Here is a 20432-nt window from a genome sequence, read left to right as displayed (position 1 = left end):
GCCTGAAGCTGGCTTTGCAGGGGGAACAAGCATTTTAGATCAGACACCAGGAAGTTTGAAAATTCCCCAGTCTCATGGGAAGGTTTAACTTGGAGGAGGCCCTGGTACATTTAGCTGTTGCCAGGCAACCCAGGAGCATTGCTGAGGCCCTTCATTGGGCTCCACTGCTCACTATCTCTGCAGACCTTTTTTGGGAGGAAGATGAGTTCAGTTAATGAGAAGGCTAACTTCGGAGAATGAGCCTGCCCCGTACCTTCTCGGGATGAGCGCCAGCAAGTCATCAGCCCAGATGGTTTTGTGGGGTGGACAGCTTGTGTTCCCCCACCCGCTTCATGTGTGAAAGGCTAATGCTCAGTGTGACTGCTTTGGAGAAGGGGCTTTGGGGATGTAATTAGGTAGTTAGGGGAGGTCACAAGTGTGGGGCCCTCACGATGGGATTAGTGCCCTTAAAAGAAGAGACATCGGAAAGCTTGCCCTGCCCACGCCCTTTATTCTGCTCTGAGGACTCAATGAAAGGGTGTCTGTCCACAAGGCAGGAAGAGCTCTCACCCGAAACTGCCCGTGCTGGTGCCATGAACTTGGACTTCAGCCTCCAGAACCGGGAGAAGATTGCTTAAGCTAGCCAGTCTGTGTGTTCTGTTGTGGGCAGCCCGGGGCAACTACGACTACGTGACAGGATGGACACGGGCAGTTAAGACCTGGTCTTACCTGGGCCTGGGTTTCTTCATTGGAGAGTGGGACGGGTCACACAGGGTTGTCACAGGGGTTACACTGTGGGTCCTCCATAAAGCAGCGATTGTTACTGACGTCCACGCACAACTTCTTGAACGCCTTAAGTCCCAGTGCCTGGGCTGGGCCTGGAGGTAAGGGCGAGGAGGACCCGACACGGCCTTGAACGTCTGGGGCTTGCGGTTACTGGAATCTCCCGCGTGCTGAGGCTGCTCTGCCAGAGCCGCTGGGTTCTGAGCACGGCTGGGACCCACGCTTCGGCGTCAGGGAGGGAGGTCCCTTCACCCGCTGAAGGCTGCCCCCTTCCCCAGGCTTTGTGTTCAGGGCTGGGCTGCCATGGAAGAGGGTTTTGTTTTTCCGAGCCAAACCAGCACTGGGCGAGGGCACAGGCTGGGTGCGACAGGGGCCAGGCTCTGTGGCCCGCCCTTTCCCTCTCAGGGCTCCAGGGCGGGTGGTGGCTGACCTTCTGCGGGTCGGGATGATCCTGCTCTGGACTCCCCCGGATTAGGAGCCGCAGAGCCCCCTCGGACTGTGGGGCCCAGGTGCACTGGGGAAAGCCCAGGGGAGCAGGTCAGGACTTGTGGGCCAAACTGGCCGTCTGGGGAAGGTAGAAACGGGGGAGGGGGTGAAAGCAGAGGGGTCCTTCTCTCTTGGCTCAAGCTAGGAGAGAGCTGGGCGCACTGCAGCACCAGGACTTGATCACCGAGCACCTTGGGCGCACGCAGGGAGTCAGGAGAAACAGAGGACAGTCCATGTGCTCCGAAGTGGACCTTACTGTTAGGGAGCTGCGCATGACACTAACACTTGTTCTATGCTCCGTGGTAGTAAATGCGGGAAGGAAAACCAAGGCAGGGAGGGCAGGGATGCTGGGACGGGAGACCCTTCTACCGCTCCTTGGTTCTGTGGCCTCTGGCCGGAGCTAGGAAGCAAATGAAGACCAGGCTGCTGGAAAGCGCAAAGCGGAGAGGGTTTCTTAACTTTCCTTGGGGACTTCACAAGAGTGAGGGCCGAAGACCTGGCTAAGGCGCGACGCTTTGACGCTGTGAGACAGACTCGGACGTGTGTAAAGGAGTGACGGGATGCGTGGCCCTCGGGACTGGGGTAACGGGTTGCAGGGAGGCCAGGAAGAGGTGTGCGGGGCCTGTGGAGGCCCCTGGAAGACAGGAGTTCGTTTATTCGGGTGGCTGCAGCGCCGCTGAGGGGTCTGCGGCGACCGAGGCTACTTTCCTGCCTTGCACCGGAGGGAATGCTTCCCGAAGACCCCTCGAGCCTCGCAGGCCAAATAGTGAAGTCACAGGGCCACAGCGATTCCCGCGTAAGCGGCGTAAGCGACAGACCCGCTCAGGGCAGTTCAGAAGGCGGGTCCTAGCTCCTGAGATAGCAAGCGTGCGGATGGTGGCCTGCGCGGTGGTCCCTCCCTCAGGAGGAGCTCGCAAAGCCCGGCGGAGGAGAGCGAGGTGAGGGCGCCGGCCCGGGCGGGGAGGTGGGGAGGTGGGGAGCGCCACAGCCTCGGGGGGCAGCCAGGGCTGACGAGGGGGTGCGGGGGTGGGGTGGGGGGCGGGGGTGGAGGAAGGGGGAGCCGCAGCGCCTTCCAGACGCAGGACGAACCTCCTCTTGCGGCCAGGACAGGGCGCTGTGCAGATGGCTGAGCCGGGCTCAGAGCGCTGCAGGATGGCTTTGAGTGAGGAGCTGAGCGGGGCCCAGGCTGCCAGGGCGAGGGTGGCGGCGGGGAGACCCCTAGGCGGAGGTTACAGCCACAGCGCCGCCGAAGGCAGGCACTCTCCCGGCACATGGCATGGGGGCGGGCACTCAACAAATGCGCGATTACCGCTGCCCAGGAACAGGGGACCCCGATGCAAGAGGGTTCTGATGGGGAGAACACTGAATTTTCAGCACGGCCTGCAGGCATTTCTACGCATGCACTCAGGCGTGACTTCCTTTTGTGTCACTTAGATATTATATATGATCTTAGCAAAGAGGCTGAGAAACAATTTTTATGTCACCTAGGAACCCTTTGAGTTGTAGGTACCAGAGACTAACCAACAACAGCTTAGACAAACGAGGATTTATTATTATTTACAAGAATGCTTGAGACGGATAGCTGCTGCCATTGGCTTGGTCAAAGGATCTCTGTGATTCTCTTGGCCTTTTTCTCATGTAGCAAAGTGGCTGCTATGGTTCCAGGCATCACATCCTCAATCAAGGCAGGAAGAAGGGAAGGGTATAGGGAAGAAGTTAGCCATGTGTCTTTTTTTTTTTTTTTAATTTTTTAAATCAGAAAAGCACAAGCTTTCCCAAAGCCCCTGTAGACTTCCACTTCAGTTTCATTGGCCATCCCTGGTCACATGGTCACCCCAAGCTGTGAAGCGGACTGGAGCCCTGAGAATCTGGATGTATAGCCTGTCTCATGGGAAGTGGGTAGAGAGGTGGATGCGGGAATGGCCAGCAGGGGGCGTGCCAGGGTGTCTTGGACCTGCTAGATGACTGGATGCTTGTGGTCCCTCCTACTTCTGCAGCTTCATTTCCACGGAGCCGGCTCTGAGGGCTGGGTGGGACCTCGAGCATTCCGTTGGTGTTCCTACTGCATCCGGACAGCGGCTTGCCTGCCTCTCTCGGCAGTGCTGGAAAGAGAATCTAGCCCCTTGCATACGCCAGGCAGCATTGTCAGTCACATGCCTAACCCTTTTCATTTCTGGACAGGGTCTTTCTGAGTTCCCCAGGCTGGCCTTGAGCTTGTGATCTTCCTGCCTCAGCCTCCTTGGGTGCTGGGATTGTCTCTGTGTGTCACCATACCCGGCTGTTCTGTCATCTTCAAGGAATGGTTTACAAAGCCTGAGGCAGGGGTTTTGTGCTTCAGGGGAGAAGAAGCAGGGCAGGCTTATTCCCTCAATTATTAAAATGGCATAGGTGTCAAGGATAAAACATCTGGGTCTGGAACAGGAAGAATGGGTGGGTGTACTGCAGGGGCCAGGTTTTTCCAGGGGTCCCAGGGGTCAGAGGCAGGAAACATGGGCTCAGGGAGGCCAGTCTGTCAGCACCCAGGGGGTCTTCAGGCTACTGCTTATGTGTCCAGAAGCCCGCTGGAAATCACTATACATTTGCTTTCCAAAAAGGCTGTAGAACAGGTGAAGTTATTTTTTCTTTTGGCTAGACTCACATAACGGGGTGGTCACACTGGGAAACGGAGGTTGGCAATTCTGGGTGTCTCCGGGGAAAGTGACAATCGCGTAACCCACGTAGTTTGTGAGGTGCAAGTCTCCCAGAGCCAGGAGTCCCCGGGGCGGGGCTTCCGGGGTGGCTTTGGGCGCCCCCAGGGCAGAAGACGGTGGGAGTGGACGCTCTTTCTCGCTGAGACCCAATCCCCAGCCCTGCCACTCGGCCCTCGGAGCCCCCTCAACCGGCAGCATGGAAGACACGCGGAGCCTCAGCTCCAGATGCACTGACCGAAGCCATTTCCGCACGATCCCAGTGAGTCCTGTGCGCAGAGAGCTCGGAGAAGCGCGGTGAGAACGGGGAGCCGACCGCGGCGGGCTGGCTAGGAGCGCGCACGGGGCCTGAAGGAGGGCTGTGAGGGAGGCGTGCACGCGGAGCCTGGCAAACCTGTCTGGGTTTGTCCCCCGCCCTGCCCTCCCTCACCACCCGCAGCTGTCTCGGCTCGGAGGCTTTCAAGGCAGGTGTCCTTGAAACTCAGCTCTGCCGCACACCTGCACCGCGGTGAAGCCACACACAGAACCGTTCCCAAGACCTGTCCTTCCCTTCCAGTTCTGCCGGGAGGGTCTCCGCTGCGGGGCTCGGACTCGGGGAGGGCGTGGGCAGGATTTCCTGGCGGTGGCTTCATCTGGGGGCGGGAAGGGCCAACGGTCAGAAGGAAAAGGCCAGGAGCTCAGGGGTCCCCAGGGCCGCCTAGCTCCCCGGGGCAGCGCATCTATGGGAGCAGGTGTCAGCCTCGTGGACGGCCAGGGGCGGCTGCAGAGGGGTCTGGGCCAGGCCGGCAGCGCGGGGCTCTACACGGCTCTGTCCTCACTGGCCCGCGTGGCGGTTCTCCGCAGGTTCTCCCTGACTTTGATAAATTCCGGGGCGCCCTCCTCTTCCTTTTCCGGTGGATTTTCCAGCTGGAGGAGAGAGAAGCAGAGGTGTAAAATGGGTGGGGCTAGCGGACTCCATTCCCAAAGGCTGAGCGTTTGGGTCACAGGTCCCCCGTGGGGAACAGAACCAAGCTGGGGAAGTTTGGCCGCCAGCCTGGGAAGGGAGGGCGCAGAGCGTGGAGCGAGTTCTGGAGGCCTGGTGCAAGTCACAGCCCTCTGGCCTCCGGCTGCCCACCTCTACCGCAAGCTCCTTCTGATTCGCTGTCGTAGCTGCGCCATTGGGGCAGCTAGGACAGCGAATCAGAAGGAGCTTGCGGTACCGGGAGGAAGCTGGCACCCCTGGGACGGTGCTCAGGTGGGCCCCGCGCCTTCCCACCTGATTCAGCCTCTGCTGCCGCCGAAGCAGCTCCTGTTCGAAGGGGCACTGCAGCCGCTTGGCCTCCAGCTCCTCCTTCTTCTTCTTGATGAGCTGGTTCCGGCGGCGGTGCTCCAGGACCCGCTGCAGCTCGGGCTTGCTGTCCACGCCGATGCCCCTGGGGGAGGAGCCGTCAGGAGAGCCTGGCCTTCCACCGCCCCCAGCCCCAGGGCAACCCTTCCTAAGTGATGTCTGTGGCTCTGGCATCTCCTGCAGTCCTCCTGGAAGCCCGGGGGTGGAGCCATTGCTGTCCCACTTCGGGGAGGAGGATTTAAGACCCCCATAAGTCTCAGCTATAAAGAGGCAAGGAGGGATTGGAGCTCATCAAGCCCTGGGGACCAGGTTTTACCTGGTTTCTGGACATTTTCCTAGGAAAGGTTCTCAAGGCAGACTTGCTGGGTTGGGCTCCTTCCCAAGGCTGTGTGTACGCATTTCCATAGAAAGGTTATCCAGCTTGTACTCTGCACCACCCTTCCAGAGCAGCTATTTCTCCCGTCATCACAGCCAGCCCTTTTATATTTGACAATCTGACAGGCAAGAAGCCCTACCTGGTGTCATTCGTTTTCAGAGCAGCCCTTGCTACAGTTCCCAGCCGTTTGCTTTTTTTTTTTTTTTTTTGTCTTTTTGAGACAGGGTCTCGCTGTGCAGCTCAGGCTGGCCTTGAGCTCACTTCGTAGCCCAGGCTGGTCTCGAACTCACAACGATCCTCCTGCCTCAGCCTCCGAGTGCTGGGATTGCCGGTGTGCGCCATCACGCCTGGCATGTTTTGTGTCTCCTCTTTTGTGAATTAACTCCTCCTGGTTTTGTTCATCTTTTTTTTTGTGGATTGGGATATGACTATATTAATATTTTTCTTCATGTGCAATTTTGCAACTATTTCTCTGGTTTGTCTTTCAGCCAGTTTTTGATGTGACCTCTTTTCAACATTAACAGGGGTAATCATTCTTAAAAGGCAGTCACAGAAAGTGCTGTCATAAGACTAAGTGGAAAAAAAACCCAAATCAGCGCAGTGTTTTGGGGCTGTCTTCCCGTGAGAAGGGCCTTGGCCATTTGAATAGGTCAGTTCTACAGTGCCCGTCACCCCGCTGAAAATGAGCACGGAAATCACAAACGGGTCTAATACCGCAGCTGGCCACCAGGGGGAGCCAACCCGGCACGGTTACCTTCATCCAGCCGCTGGCCAGCGGGAGCTCTGCTCTGGGCCTCGGAGAGGAACTTCAGCCACCCTGTCCCCCGGTTCACATCCAGCCCGGCCAGCTCCCAGGTGGCCCTCGAGCCGGGTCTCTCACTGTATCCCCAGGGCATTCTGTGGAGGAGCCCACCACCGCCCTGCACTTCTCTGCAGCGTTGGTGCCCACTCCTTGGCCAGAGGGGCCTTTCCAAGGCACGGAGCACAGACCCTGGGGCTGTTCGGCTGCGGCCACATCCCAGCGCACACTCTTCTAGCCCCACCTCCCGGACCCCGCCTCGGCACCCTGGGCCCACTGTGCTCCTGTCCGTGCACACACGCCCTCCCCTGTGCATGCATCGGCCACCTCCTGCCGGGCTGACTGCTGCCCCACTTTAGCCTTCGCGTCACCGCTTTCAGGAAGGCGTCTTACCCCTCCTGGCTCCTCCTCTGGCGTCTCAGGCCCATGCACACCCCACCCAAGCACCCATCCTGTTACCTCTGTGAGGGCAGGAGCTGGGTCCCCTCTGTTAGGGTTTCCATCTGGATGAAGAGCCTCCCGTGACCATAGGTGGGGTCTGGGGGAGGCGATGGGCCATGGGGTGTGGGACTCATCCCGGGACTAGTCCATCCATGAGTTTATACCTAACTGTGATGTTGGGAGGTGAAGCCTGGTTGGACGAGGGGGTCACTGGGTGTGGCCCGGAAAGGTCTGTCTCCCTCCCTCTTCCTCGATCTGTCTCTGTTTCCTGTTGCCATGCCATGGACTGTTCCTCCTCCACCGTGCTGCCCTGCCTTGGAGCCAGTGAACTACCAACTGAACCTCTGTAAACCGTGAGCCAAAGTACCCCTCTCCTCCTGAGAGGGGCGGTGTGCAGTGCTGTGTCTCAGTGATAGGACATGTAACTCAGACCTGTCCTAGGTCTGGCCACAGTGTGGCTGGGCGGAAGAATTTCTCTTTCTGTGTGTGTGGTGCCAGGGATTATACCCAGGGCCTTCACACTGAGCTATATTCCCAGCTTTTTTGTATTTTTTCCAATTCTGAGAGAGGATCTCACTAAGTTACTAAGTTGCCCAGGCTGGGCTTGAATGTGGATCCTCCTGCTTCAGCTTCCCAGAGTGCTAGGATGACTCAGAATGGGCCTTTCTGAGGCCCACTGGTTCTCAGAGGCCCACTGGGGAGTGGACCGTAACAGTTTCTGCTGGTAACCTCGTGGGGCGCCCCCAGCCCTCCTCAGCCCTCCTCAGCCTCCGGGAGCGCTGGGAGGATGGCCAGGCCTGCCTCCCCTGCGGGGTAGCTCCCCACGCCCCAGCAGGCGGAGCGGGGCTCGCTGTTACCAGGCTCAGGCAGCTGGGCTGCATCCCACCTCACCTCACCTTCTGTGGTTCATGAGCAGCTCTCTGTGCAGCTCCTGGTGACTCCGGGAGGCCTTCACGGGGTTCAGCAGCTTCTTGGGCTTGATGAGCTCGGGGTTCCACTCTCTGTACTCCGGCCGGGCCATGAGGCCCCCGATGTCCGCCCGCTCCCTCTGGATCTCTGAGTACATGGAGGCTGTGCAGGTGGGCAGAGGACTGGGTCAGAGAGGGCGCACGACCCCACCCTTCCCGAGGGGCACGGGTGCAGGGCGGGTTTTTGAGTCGGGTGGACCTGGCCACCTGCTGGTGGGGAGCCCTACGTAAGGCTCCTGACTTTCCGAGCCCTGCTTTCCGCATCTGTGAAGTCAGAGTAGTAGCTGAACCTGTGCACGAGTTGCTGTAAGTCCTGGAGAAGATGTGTGTCAAAGCGTCTAGGGTAGTCGTGGCGAACCTCTTAGCGCTTTCAACAACAATAAACAGCCCACGATGGCACGCGTGCCACAGGTTTGCCACCATTGGTCTAGGGTGTTCAGGCGAGGTGCTGCTCGGTCGCAGAATATGGGTTGACACTTGCATGTGTTTTTGACCTGATTCTGCAAAAACCAATGCCCCCCCCCCCGCCATAACAGGGATTGTGTTTGAGTTTCTGCTTCACAGCGCGGTTGTACCAGAAGAAGAAAAGCTATTTTAAAGAGTACCACGTACTCATGAAAGACACTTTGGATAAATGCAGCGATAAAAGGAAAATGTCATCCCCTATTGTCCGGCAGCCTCTCCATAGCCCCAGAGTTGCTCATGGAAATGTCCAGCTGCCCACTCTGCCCGCACCAGAGAGGAGGGTATGAAATGCAGGGGCTGCTGCGTCTGTCCCCAGCTACAAAGGGACAGTTGTCATCTTTTAACAGATGTCCCAGAGCAGCTGGAAGTTCGTCAGAGTACTGAAATGCAGGCAGAAGGGTTCCCTCGGCTCCAAGCTGCTCCTCTTCCTGGAAATGCTTGAGGGAGTAGGGACAGTGACAGCGAGAACTTTAAAGAGTGTCTCAGGGCTGGCGATACGGCTCAGGGGCAGAGCGCCTGCCCTGCATGTGCGAGGCCCCGGGTTCAACTCCTGGACCATGAAAAACCAAAAAATTGCTAAAAAACCCTCACAGGAATAGCCCCTGCCGGCCGCTGGCTGCCTGTAGTAATGGTGTGGATGTTTAGACCTGCCCTGCCCTCTTCATGGGGCAGCGCTTCTGAGGTTGAGGCCCTTCTCTATGCCAGGCATGGGTAGCGTCGCGTCGGGTGTGTATTAGGCACTCGGTAAATACTTTTGGTAACTGATCATAAAATGTGGCCTTACTGGGTGTGGTGGCGCCTGCCTATAATCCCAGCATGGGGGAGGCTGAGGCAGGAGGATCGCTGTGAGTTGGAGGCCAGCCTGGGCTACAAAGTGAGCTCAAGGCCAGCGTGAACTGCAGTGAAACCCTGTCTGAAAAAGATTTTTTAAAAAGGTCCTGGGGAACCAGTGCCTAGGCACGTGCCCCCCGTGAGGCAACAGAGGAAGTGTGTCCCCGCTCACCCTTGGCTTCAGTCACCCTCCGGAGGACACCACGTTGCCCTGGGCAGCTGGGAAGAGGCGGGAGCCGTTTCCTCCCAGCCTGCAGGTCGATGGCTGGGCCGAGATCTGCAGGGAAGCAAGGCGAGGGGCTGCCTGTGGGGCAACCCGGCAGGGGCTAACAGCTGCTGGGGTAGGAAACAGAGCAGAGGTGTGGCGGGGCGCAAGTGGGAGGTGGTCTGTTTGGGGAGCAAGGCATCGGGCAGAGAAGGCTTCCCAGGCGCGGCCTGCGTGGCATTTCTGTTACTAAAGCCGCAGGGTGCTGTTAGGAGAATTAAGACCACGTATGTAACAGTGTTGTGTAAACTGGCAAAAGTGTTAGTTGGTGTAATTTGGATGCAGCCAGATTAAGTGTCAGAATACAGAAACGTATCTGCTGTTTTTTCTTGAATTAGCATTCTCAGAACCACTTCTAACGTGAGAATTCTAATTGACTTCCTTTCTTTTCGTCTTTCCCATATGGCTACTTATTTTCAGGTTTATCCCTTCTCATTTTTTGGTTTCTAAAAAAAAATGACTGTGATAGTATTCTGTAGTTTAAAATGCCCTTGACAAAATAAGCAGTTTCCTATATCCCCTCCTGTAGCCCCACCCCCTTTGTGGGGATATTTTCTTTCTTTTTTTTTTGTTTTGGTACGGGGTACCAAACTCAGGATCTTGCGCTTGCCAGGCAGGCACTGTGCCACTGAGCCATCTCCCCTGCCCTGTGGGGATATTTCCTTAGTCTATGGGATCAGTTTGTCTGGGAGCCAAAGTATTAGAACACCCTGATTCATAGTGGAGTTTTGGGAGCCCCCCTCCTCTTGATACCTACTTGTTTTACAGGCCCCGGTAACCCGTTAGGGTCTCCCTATGTAGTTCAGGCTGGCCTTGAACTAGGTAGTCTAGGCTAGCCTAGAATTTGTGGTGATCCTCCTGCCTCAGCCTCCCAAGTGCCTGGTGTGTGCTACCATGCCTGGCCACACCACACTTTAATACCTACTGTGACTCCCTGGTTATTCCCCATGTCCCTAGTTTGTTTGTGCTCAAATGTCCCAGAGTTACATACGTGTCATTAGTCATACCATCTTTGCAAGCACAAACTGTATGTTGCCAAAGTTATAAGGCAGAAACCAGAAAGCTCTATAACTTTAGGAGATGGCAAAATTAATATCTGAAAAAGATATAGCTATACACCTAGCAATGCACTGGAGAGAGAATTCAGTGAGGTGCCGGACACAAAGTGATCACCCCGACTCAAGAGCCCCACGCAGCAGGGATGAGCATGGCGGTGGTGCGTGGTGACGAGGTGCTCACGCCTTCCACACGTTTGAGCTGTGAGCTGCCAGGTTCTGCCGAGGGCTTGGATACACAGAGTGGAACTAAACAAGCAAGGTTGCTGCTCTCATGGAGCCAAAGGGGGAGAGGGGCAGACAGTGAACGAACACACACACACACACACACACACACAGGTTTCAGTGGTGCTGAGCTCCGGAAGGAAACTGCCTGCTCCATGGAGTTTAACGTGGGACCCACCATCAGCCGGGCCAGGAGGGCCTCTCAGCGGGGCCGCGTTTAAGGCCCAGGCTTAGGACTGAAGTGGCGTGTCGGCGTGGGGCCCGACGCGCACCTTGAACAAGCGGGGTCTGTTCGGAGAACACAGAGGCACAGTGTGCCCGAGAGGCACGCAGGGCCGGCAGTGTCCCAGCGACGGGACGGGTGGGTTAAGGTCGGGAAAGAGCGCGTCTGATCCGAGTTTGAAAAGGTCATTCTGGCCGCTGTGTGAGAGAAGCTGTCAGCAGGTCTGAGGAATTTTTATGACTCTGGCTTCCTTCGCTTCCAGTGGGCAGGCTCGGCCTCTTTTTCCCACTACACTCCAGGGGAGGCGGCCTCCCGTTGGCCGGGCTGAGACCCTTCGCCCCCGTCACCGGCAGCCGAGGCCGACGGCCCCAGGGTCCGCCCCACCCGGAGGAGGGCTCAGTCTGCGCCGGGACCTTCAGAGGGCCTGGTTTGCTTTAACCTTCGGTTGTCGCTGCCTTGACATTCCTGATACACTCTGGACAAGTGGCCCTGCATATTTATTATGCACGGGGCCTGCAAATGATGTCGTGCAGCACCGCAGATCTGATCAGTGGCCAGTCCTGGTTCACGGATCGGCTCCAGGCCCTTTCCTCTCCGCTGAGCCTAGCAGTGAGCCAGGCGGTGTGGTAGGTGAGGCAGGGATCCTGAAAGATGCGGCTGGTTATTTTTCCTTTTTCCTTCTTTCCTTTCCTTTTCCTTTCCTTTCCTTTTTTCTTTTCCCTCCAAGTCCTGGGAATGGAACCTAGGGCCTTTGCACTGAGCTACATGCCCAGACCTTTTTTATTTTTCACTTCTGAGATGGAGTCTTGGTAAGTCCTTAAATTGCCCAGGCTGGGGTCAAACTTGTAAAATCCCCTGCCTCAGCCTCCCAGAGTGCTGGATCTACAGGTGTGCACCACCATGCCCAGCTGTGCTTGGTTCATTAGCCCGGAGCTGCAGGTGGGAAACTGCTCCTTTGGTCACTAAGGGTACTGAGGTATGAAACCCCAGCAAACAGCACCCGTGAGGTCCTTGTACACAGGTGGTGGGGTTGGGAGGGGAGGCCTGTTGGAAACCCACAGGGCTTAAGAACTGCAAAGCCAGCCTTCCTGCCTTTTAATTTAATTAAGGCTTCTATGTAGAAGAACCTCACACAAACTGGGTCACAAAAGAGGCTTTCTCAAAGGAAGCCTTGAAGTTGTGTAGGGCCCAACGTGCCTTGCTGTACGGGCAGCCCTGGCACCAGCGCCGGCCCACAGCTCTGAACTAAGCACTTGCCAAGAACTGTGCAACTTCAAAGCACAGGAAAATCTGGCCTGTCCCGGGGCCCAAGCAGGCCTGTGAGGGGGGGCTGGGGTCGTTTTCAAGGTTGCTGGGAGATCCTGAGAGATCCGACACCCCTGGGGAGGTGGTCAGTAACAGGTCAGCGCTGAAAATAAAAAAGGAAAAACCCTAAGGAAGAGCTGCAGGGAGAGGAACTGGCCAAAGGAGGAGGAAAAAGTTAAATGGCTAATATTTAGAGACCTGGGAACCCTTCAGACCCAGGTTCGAATCTCAGCTCTTTTTTTTTCAGTCTAAGGCAAGCCTGCCTACCCCTGGCAACTGGAGTCTGAAAACCTGGGCCTGTGGTCCAAATCCTGAGGTCTTAGAGCGTAGCCACGTCCCCTCAGCACTCACATCTACGCCGCTTTCTGGCTAGAACAGCAGAGTTGCGTGGGAGGGGAAGCTGCTGTGGGCGGCGTCTCCCCTTCTGTGGATGGTGTCAGAGTAGAGCCCTGTTCACAGAGGTTGTTGTTGAGGCGATACTCGCAAGTGCCTGGCAAATGCCTTAAGGGCTTGGTGCTGGCTACCGGGGCTGCCATAGGCAGCAAGGCCGGTGTGCAAGGAACAGCCCAGGGGCCTCAACTCCTGCAGAGTAAAACTGTCCGTGGTGCCCCTGGGTTGCAGCGTGACCCCACAGCCAGCTGCTCTTGACAATTACTATTACTAAGTCCCATCCCTAGCCCTGGATTCAGCATTCTCATTCGCCTTCAAAACTGCATTGGTTCAATCAGTGGATCTTAACCTTGGCGGGCTAAGGTGTCCCACCTTGGCTGGTGTCGCCAAGGGAGGTGGTAGGAAACTAATACCTGATTCCCCCACAGGGATTCTGATTTAATTGGCTTAGGGGGCAACTTGGCCTCTGAAATTTTTAAAACTCCCAAGGTGATTCCAATAGTGGGACATCTTTGTGAACCACGGAGTTGGACAAAGGACCCAAACAACCAAGCTTCTTTGCTTCGGCCCAAGTGACTTGGCCTGGGTACTGCGAGCAGCCTGGGAGCTGTGACTTGGGTGGGTCTGCGTCCCTGGGAACCCTTTTCTGGACAGTCATGTTGCTTAAGATTGATGAGCTCCAGGGCTGGGCGTGAGGCCGAGGGAGCCGGGAGGTGACAGTTACACTGGGTGTCTTACAGGACTTCACGGGTGGGCAGGTAACACCCACTTAGCATGCGGACCATGGGGCTGACCTTGTTACTCAAGGCCAGGGGTAACAAGAGGTTGCTTGGTTCTTCTCTGCTTCTACAGAGGACCCCAGAGAGCCCATACCAGGTAAGGCTTCCAGCGAGACCTCATCAGGCTGCAGGGGTGTGCACGGCGGCTTTGAAACAGTGCTGTGCTCTCCTGGGTACCAGGAAAGAGCGGGGCGGGGGAGGAGTTACGTCGATGGGGCCCAGGCCCCTGTGCACCTGAGACTGACTGAGGGACCACGGGCGAAGGTACTAATGGTCCATCTCTCTGTCCATTGCTCTAGCGGTTCTGTTTGCGTCTTTGACACACAAGGGCCAGTAAAGCACTGTGGCTAAAGCAGATGTCTCCCAGGAGCCGTGCTGGACTAAAGACACAGTGGCGCCTTCTGTGGCTGTGTGACCGTGGGCGGATGGCTTCCCTTCCCTCCCTGCGCCTCTACTCCGCGCAGCGGCGTAGATGGCGGTGCCTGCTCCTAGGGTTGTCGGTAGGCTGAAATGATCCCATGTGCAGATGTGCTGGACCCCGGGCCTCGACAGAATGGTGCTCATCAATTCAGACTCTGGCCCTGCTCACCCGAAGGGCCCTTCCGCTGAGCCCCGGCCCCTTGGTCTGGGTCTCATCATCACCCCAAGAGTTCATGGGTAAAAACCAAGGTCCAGCAGGAAGGGCCGAGACAGATATACGGTGAATAAGTGGCAAAGCCGGGATTCTCAGACTCGAGACCCAGTGCTCTCATCACACCACTGTCTTCAGGTGCAAAATGCTCCTCTGTGGGCCAAGCTTCCCTTTCCTGTCTTTGCACTCAAGAAACCCTGACGAAGAGGCCCTGGGAGCCCACGTTAGAAACAAGAAAGTGGAGGTCTCGAGCCCACACCCGCAAACCCTCCCTGGGCAGCCTTGGCCCAACCTGGCAGCCTTGGGCTGGAGCCAGAACCCAAGGGCCTGGCTGCCCACCGGTTGGTTCCCTCTTGGGCAGTCGCCCAGTCTTCACCCCCGCCCCCCGCTCGGAACTGTCCTGCCTCAGCCTGTGACAAGGTAGCAGGGCAGAGGAGGCGACAGGCTCTTAGAATATTGGCTGGCAAGGGAGAAAGAAGCATTCTGCACCGTGACAAGCGTGGCTGCTGGACGTCCTGACTCCTCTGGCCTTTTCCCTCCCGGCGGGCAAAGTGCCCACTTGTATTTCTCTGGCCGGCGACCACAGCGCAGTGTACCGAGCCAGCTCCAGGTCTGCCGGCAGCCTTGGCCAATGCCTGGAAGCTCCCAGCAGAGCAGTCTGTGAGTCTGGATTTGATGGCTCGAGACAGACTCCCTGACCGCCTTGCTGTGATCACCTCAGCTTCCTACTTTGTGAGGAGCGGGTCCGGGTGGGCCTTGGAGGGGTTGGGTCCATTCTGTAGCACAGTCTAGGGCTGGACACGGGGCTCAGTGTTGTGCCATGGAGCAGGGAACCGGCATCAGCAGGCCGGGCTTTCCCGAAGGTGCCCCCTGGGGAACACCCACTGAGCTAAAGGAGCCGCTCAGGACCTGTGCCCCCCCAGGATGCGGGTGCTGTCGCACAGTCAGAAACCGCCCAGGTTTGGTGGCAGTTTCAAAAAGTGACACACCGAGCCCCATGGTGCCCGATTTCTGGCCCTACCCCAGACAAGCCTTACACCGCAGTGTTCTACAGCCACCTTCACCGAGGGCGGCGGGCCAGCACCACTGCACCCAGGATGAGCCACACGCCCTGCTTAGACCGAGCAGCTGTGTCTCATGGAGTTCTTTCAGCAGACCGAGGAGGTGGGAGTATCATTACCCGCTTACGGATGAAGGCTTTGAGGCTCAGAGAGGTTGTCTGATTTCCCCAGATCATACAGCCAGTGAAGGAAGGAGCTAGAATCTCGGCCGAGCTGTCTGATGCTAAAAGCCGTGTTCTCTCACTTGTACCGGCACTCTGGCCTTTTACCTGTTGGTGATCAGGCACACGACGCCCACGTCCTGTGTGATCATGGGTTTAGTGAGGCCATCCTGGGCACATGTTCAGATTCCTCGGTGTACTTAGAAGCAAAAGATCAACAGGAATATCAGGGTGTCCACACCTATCCTTTCCCTAAATCCAGGGTGTCAGAAGCATTCTCTACACCATTTCGCCCACGGACCCAGGCACCTCAAGTCAGAGAGTTCAGCCCGCTACGGCCCCCTGCAGCGCGCGAGGCTGGCCTTCCCTCCCACCTCCTCCCGGCACAGCACCCAGACTGAAGGCAGGTGAAAGAGAACAGAAACGGTCTTACTGCTCACGCTGGTCCTTGGAGAGGGAAGTCAGGAGCAGGGCTGCTGGCTCCTCACTGCACTGAGAAGTCCCAGGCTGGCCAGGAGGGCCGCCTCCAAAGGGAGGTTCTTAAAGCCCTGGGGCTGGGAGGCAGCTGAAATGAGCCAACGAGTGCGGCTGCTTAGCATTCCTGTTTATTCTGGTATCAATAAAAAGGAGCTGTTACTATAGTAACGGATATTTCGCTTGGTGCATGGCCACTTCCCGATGCGGAACACCATGTCCAAGCCGCCCGTTGGAGAGGCACAAATAAATACCTATTTTGTCAGACTGATGAGGAATCAGAAACATGCCAAGCTTTGTTCGGAGCGGGGCGGTTCTCCCAAAGAAACTTCCCCCATTTCTAGCAGAGGCTCTGAGAGTGTGGATCCCAGCGCTTCCTGGTGGAAAGGGAAGCCAAGCCTCCCGCTGCAGCAATGAATTCTCCAGGGCAAAGTGCCTCTGGGGGTGGAAGGAGTGGGAGGCACAAGCGGGGGATTGTACAACTTTGGGTCGGTTCTTGGTCATCTGCTAGGGGCAAAAACTTTATTTCCCACTACTTCTCTGAAACCCTGAACGTCTTCTGAATTTCACAGAGGAGCCAGGGGTTGGCTTAGGAGAGGGTGGCAGCTGACAGCATCCGGGCCTGAGCAGCTCCTGGGTCAGCCGGTGGGCGCTAGCGGTGACCAGCCTTTCGGTGGTCACTGAAGCCCTCTGAGTCTTGGCTTCTGTGTGTCAGATTTGGAGAGCAACAGGGTGGTCGGGGGGTAACCTGCGTGAGATGACACTGCTCAGCAAACGGGACGTCCGTGCAGACAGCCTGGACGCTCTGGCCTGTGGCCCCGGGCTGCACAGTCTGTGTACCATGAGGATGCGCAGGTATAAAAATGCAGCCCGTGTGCAGATCCCTAAGGCCCACCTGGGAGCTTGCAGTTAACAGCAGCCTTCCCCTAATTTCAGAATTGGCGTTCACTTGGAAATTGGGAGGTTTTTCTAGCTTTCGTCATTATCCTTTGTCCATAGTGAGGAGGCCGGCGTCCACCAGTTAAACTGGGCCTTCGCTCGACCTTCCTTCCCCATAGACTCGTGCTGGCTGGAAGGGGAGGAGGCCCAGGACCCACATCACACCCTGCTGCCCTGCACAACCTGTTCATTTAGCAAACGTTTATTGGGCGCCTGCTGTATTCTCAACACTGCTCCAAGGGCGAGGGATGCCGCGTGAACAGGGCAGACGGGTCCCTGTCCCCGGCCGACATGTGAGCGGAGGGAGACAGTGAATAAGGACACACCGCACAGTGCCCACCGGGGATGCACGCTCTGCTGTGAAGGACGGAGGACTCTGGAACACCAGGGCCAGGGGACAGAGTTCTTGCTCGGCCCATGCCTGGCTGGGGTTCTGAAGGGAGCGTGTCCCACCCACGTTCCCCTCCTGCCTTTGAAGTCTGATTTCCCGGAAACCAGAGGAGCCAAGAGGAGAGGTTAGTGAGGACCACGGGGGCAGTTGTGAGGGAGAGCAGGGGAAATGTCCCTCCTTTACTGGGAGCTGGGGTGCAGCCGGCAGACCCCAGCTCCCCAACAGCCTCCCTTTCATGTCTGCCCCCTCTGCTCCACGAGAGGCAGGTGCCTGGAGCAGCTCATGGGGGCCCACAAATGTCCCCACGATGTTCCCATAGCAACGCAAAACTTCCTCCCGCCGCCCTGTATTCGTTCTAAGTCTCCAAGGCCTCCGCGAGGTTTCTGAGAAGCCACCCACAAACGTCCCGGGGGCCCACCGCTGTCCACCCCCCTCCTGGCCTCCCTGCCACTCCAAACACGCTGCTGGAAGGACCAGGTTGGAGAAGAAGCTGTACTGGCCCAAAGGCTTCTCCTGGGGTCGTGGAGAGATTCTAACAGCACCAGGAGGGCCTTTGCAACAGGCTCGAACAGCGAAGCTTTTACCGGGGCAGGGACTTCAAGCGTGAACCCGGGAAACCTGGGGGGCGGGGAGGAGCCAAGAGATGCGTTTCAGAAAGCTGTCTCTCAGCCTAGCTGCGATTAGGCACGGTTAATTTGGTCTCTACGCTGAGGAAAGACCCTGGGGTGCCCCCACCCATGCACATTTTAATTCTTTTACGGCAGAACAAAAGCAGGACTGAGGGTCTAGGGGCGGGGAGAGCAGTGTCTGTGTGCGAGTGTGTGTGTGTGTGTGTGTGTGTGTGTGTGTGTGTGTGTGATGAGTACAGAAGGGAACGTGGGCAGACCATAGCTTACAAGCCAAGCAAACTTCCAGGATTCCTGGCAGTGTGGCAAATAAAAATGCAACACTCCCAGTTACATTTAAATTTCAGATAAGCAATGCATAATTTTTACCACAAATATCTCCCCTGTACTATTTGGAACATGTTTACACTGAAACGTTACTAGCTGTTTGTCTGGGTTCAGGTTTCACCGGGCACCCGGTGTTTGGCCTGGCAGCCCTACCCAGCCAAGGCGGGGTGCAGGCCGGGCCTGCCACCTGGCTCAGAGAGAGGTTCGGGCACCTGGGGAGGTGTGCCTTTGTCCCTGCTGCGGGGAGAGATTCCTTCTCCTCACTGGGGACCTGGCCTCAGCTCCAGGTAGGGTGCAGGTGACCTCCTCAGGTGCTTTTACTACAGGACCGCACAGCTTTCCAGGCACAGCTGAGGATGTGCTTCTACAGAGGGCGTCTTCTGCCCCAGGGCTTCAGAGCATGGGCTCTAGTGCCCACCCAGATGCCAACCCTGACCCCTGCTTGGATGCCGTCTCCTCATGTCTGAAACAGAACGGAGCTTCAGGGTAGGGAACGCCCTCCACACGGTGCCTGTCACAGGCAGGCAGCTACTGTCTTGATAACCGATGTAAGAGCATTAAAGATTTTCATTCAAGTGAAAAAAACGGGATTAAGGGCTGGAGTGAACCCGCACAGTTACAAGAATGTAAAACAAACACGCATACAAACTGCATCGCAGCGATCGGAAGGGACACCTCCCAATGTTCCCAGCAGCTGCCTGTGGTGAAGGGGATTGTGGGTTTGGCTCCCCCACTTTATTCTCGATTTCTCCCAATGTCTTTGGAAGCATTTATTATTTTAATATTAAGAAATTCTAAAATAACGTAGGACCACACAAGGCTACTATGCATGAGGGTTTGGGCCTTTATGCTCCCACTCGGGGACCTTCTAAGGGGTGGGAGGCGCTCAGGCCATCCTTCCACGGTCCAGTCACCACCTTGGTCCCACTGTATGTTCGCTTGTCCTGGTTCAAGACGGCCAGAGGCGCGGTCCAGAGGCACGCGGTCCTAGACGCGAGTCCAGCTTCCCTGCGCCGGGCTGTGTGACTTTAGACAAGCCGTAGGACTGTCTGAAGCCCCGTGTCCTCATATTTCTTACAGAGGTTGACGCTGCTAACCTCCCGGAGAGAGCGACGTACCTGCCTCACTAACCAGTGCATACCTGTGCCTTGCTTATTACCTGATCCATAGCAGAGCTCAGTAAGTATTAGCTGATGAGAAAATAATGCGTGGAGGTGGTGAGATGACAGGTGCACAGCATTCGGCGGAGAGAGTGGCAGTTGCAAGGGACCAAAAATCACTGGGCATTAATTAGACTTTGGTATAGATGGACCTAAATTTGAATGGATTTTCTGCTCCTTAGTGGAGTGGAAAAGGTCTCTTTGCAGGCAAGCTGCTCAGGCCCCTGGGTTTCCGATCGCCCATCTAGTAAATGGGGGCGACCATTAGCAGTGTCCTTGCGGAGGTGCAGACTGAGAGACGATGCGCACTGCTAGCGCAAGCGCTCCGTTAGCGAGGCGCTGCGCCTCTTTCAGGAGGCCTCCGCCTCCTCCTGCTGCGGCTGCGTGCCCGCGGCCCCTGGCACGGCTCTACACGCGTGCTACTCTGGCTGGCCTGGAGGCTAAACGTGAGGCTCCCAGCTCTGGATCCAGGTTTGAGGAGAAACCCAAAGCCTTCAGACTGGGGACTACCCGTCCCCAGTTTGCGACAAGCGAAGAACTGGGTGGGCGCACTTACGCAGCACGCTTGCGGGGGAAACCGCGGAGCTGGGATTCGAAAACAGATTCTTCTGATGACAAGGCTCCTCCTCCTCCCTTTCTGCCCGCCCGGCTCGGCCAGAGTTGAGACCCACCCCCAGGCAGGCGCCACCAGTCCTGAAGTCGCGGCCAGTTCTTGTTTCCGGACTTGGAGAACCCTTGTGCCAGGGTTCCCAGCGGGTAACTGCGCGGCAGCGTCTCCGGGGCGGGGCAGGGCCGAGCAGCGAGGCGACGAGTCCCAGTGCGCGGCGCGCAGGGGACGCGCGCTTTGGGCTCCGGGGTCTGCTGGCACGGCCCCAGGTGAGGTGGGCTCCAGCCAGCCAGGGAGCCCAAGTCCCTGGTCACTTTCTAATCGCTGACCCCAGATGGCAGGAACCCTCGCCCAAGGCCGATGTCCCCCTTCCCCAAATCTGTCCTTCCAGGCTGAGTTCCGGAAGGCAACTCGCTGAGCGCTCGCCGAAGGCGCGCCCCGTCCTGGTTTTCTCAGAGTACTCTGCGCAGAACTTCGTTCATCTGTTTTTTTTTTTTCCTGAATAAAAAGCCTCACGTTGCTCGGAGCTGTCGCTGCACGCAGACAACGCTAAGCGGCGGAACACCTGCCCTGCCCCGCCCGCGCTCGAGCAGCGAGAGCGCCGCGTTCCCGCCCGCGTCGCTGCCGGCGTCCGCGCGGGCTCGGGCTCTCCGCCCACCTGCGCGGGGCTC

At 57.2% G+C, this 20432-nt stretch overlaps 1 protein-coding gene across 3 annotated transcripts in view; it reads right to left on the bottom strand.

The window, feature by feature from the left end:
- Nucleotides 1-2779: 2779 nt before the first annotated feature.
- Nucleotides 2780-20432, bottom strand: part of Fam107a (family with sequence similarity 107, member A) — an 18403-nt gene continuing 750 nt past the window's right edge. Inside the window, exons 1-4 of one of the 3 annotated variants that reach the window (XM_005387284.2) lie at nt 15671-15875; nt 7775-7949; nt 5191-5347; nt 2780-4841 (exon numbers count right to left, since the gene is read on the bottom strand). In XM_005387284.2, coding sequence (XP_005387341.1) covers nt 4734-4841; nt 5191-5347; nt 7775-7944 — 435 coding nt within the window. In that variant the 5' untranslated portion in view covers nt 7945-7949; nt 15671-15875 and the 3' untranslated portion in view covers nt 2780-4733. Of the gene's footprint in view, nt 4842-5190; nt 5348-7774; nt 7950-9314; nt 9417-15670; nt 15876-20432 lie in introns of those variants that run through there. The other 2 variants (XM_013515706.1, XM_005387285.2) reach the window with 2 other exon arrangements.

Source organism: Chinchilla lanigera, unplaced genomic scaffold, assembly GCF_000276665.1.
Source record: "Chinchilla lanigera isolate Chin_1 unplaced genomic scaffold, ChiLan1.0 scaffold00029, whole genome shotgun sequence".
NCBI classification, from domain to species: domain Eukaryota; kingdom Metazoa; phylum Chordata; class Mammalia; order Rodentia; family Chinchillidae; genus Chinchilla; species Chinchilla lanigera.
This window is presented reverse-complemented; position numbering and strand designations above follow the sequence as displayed.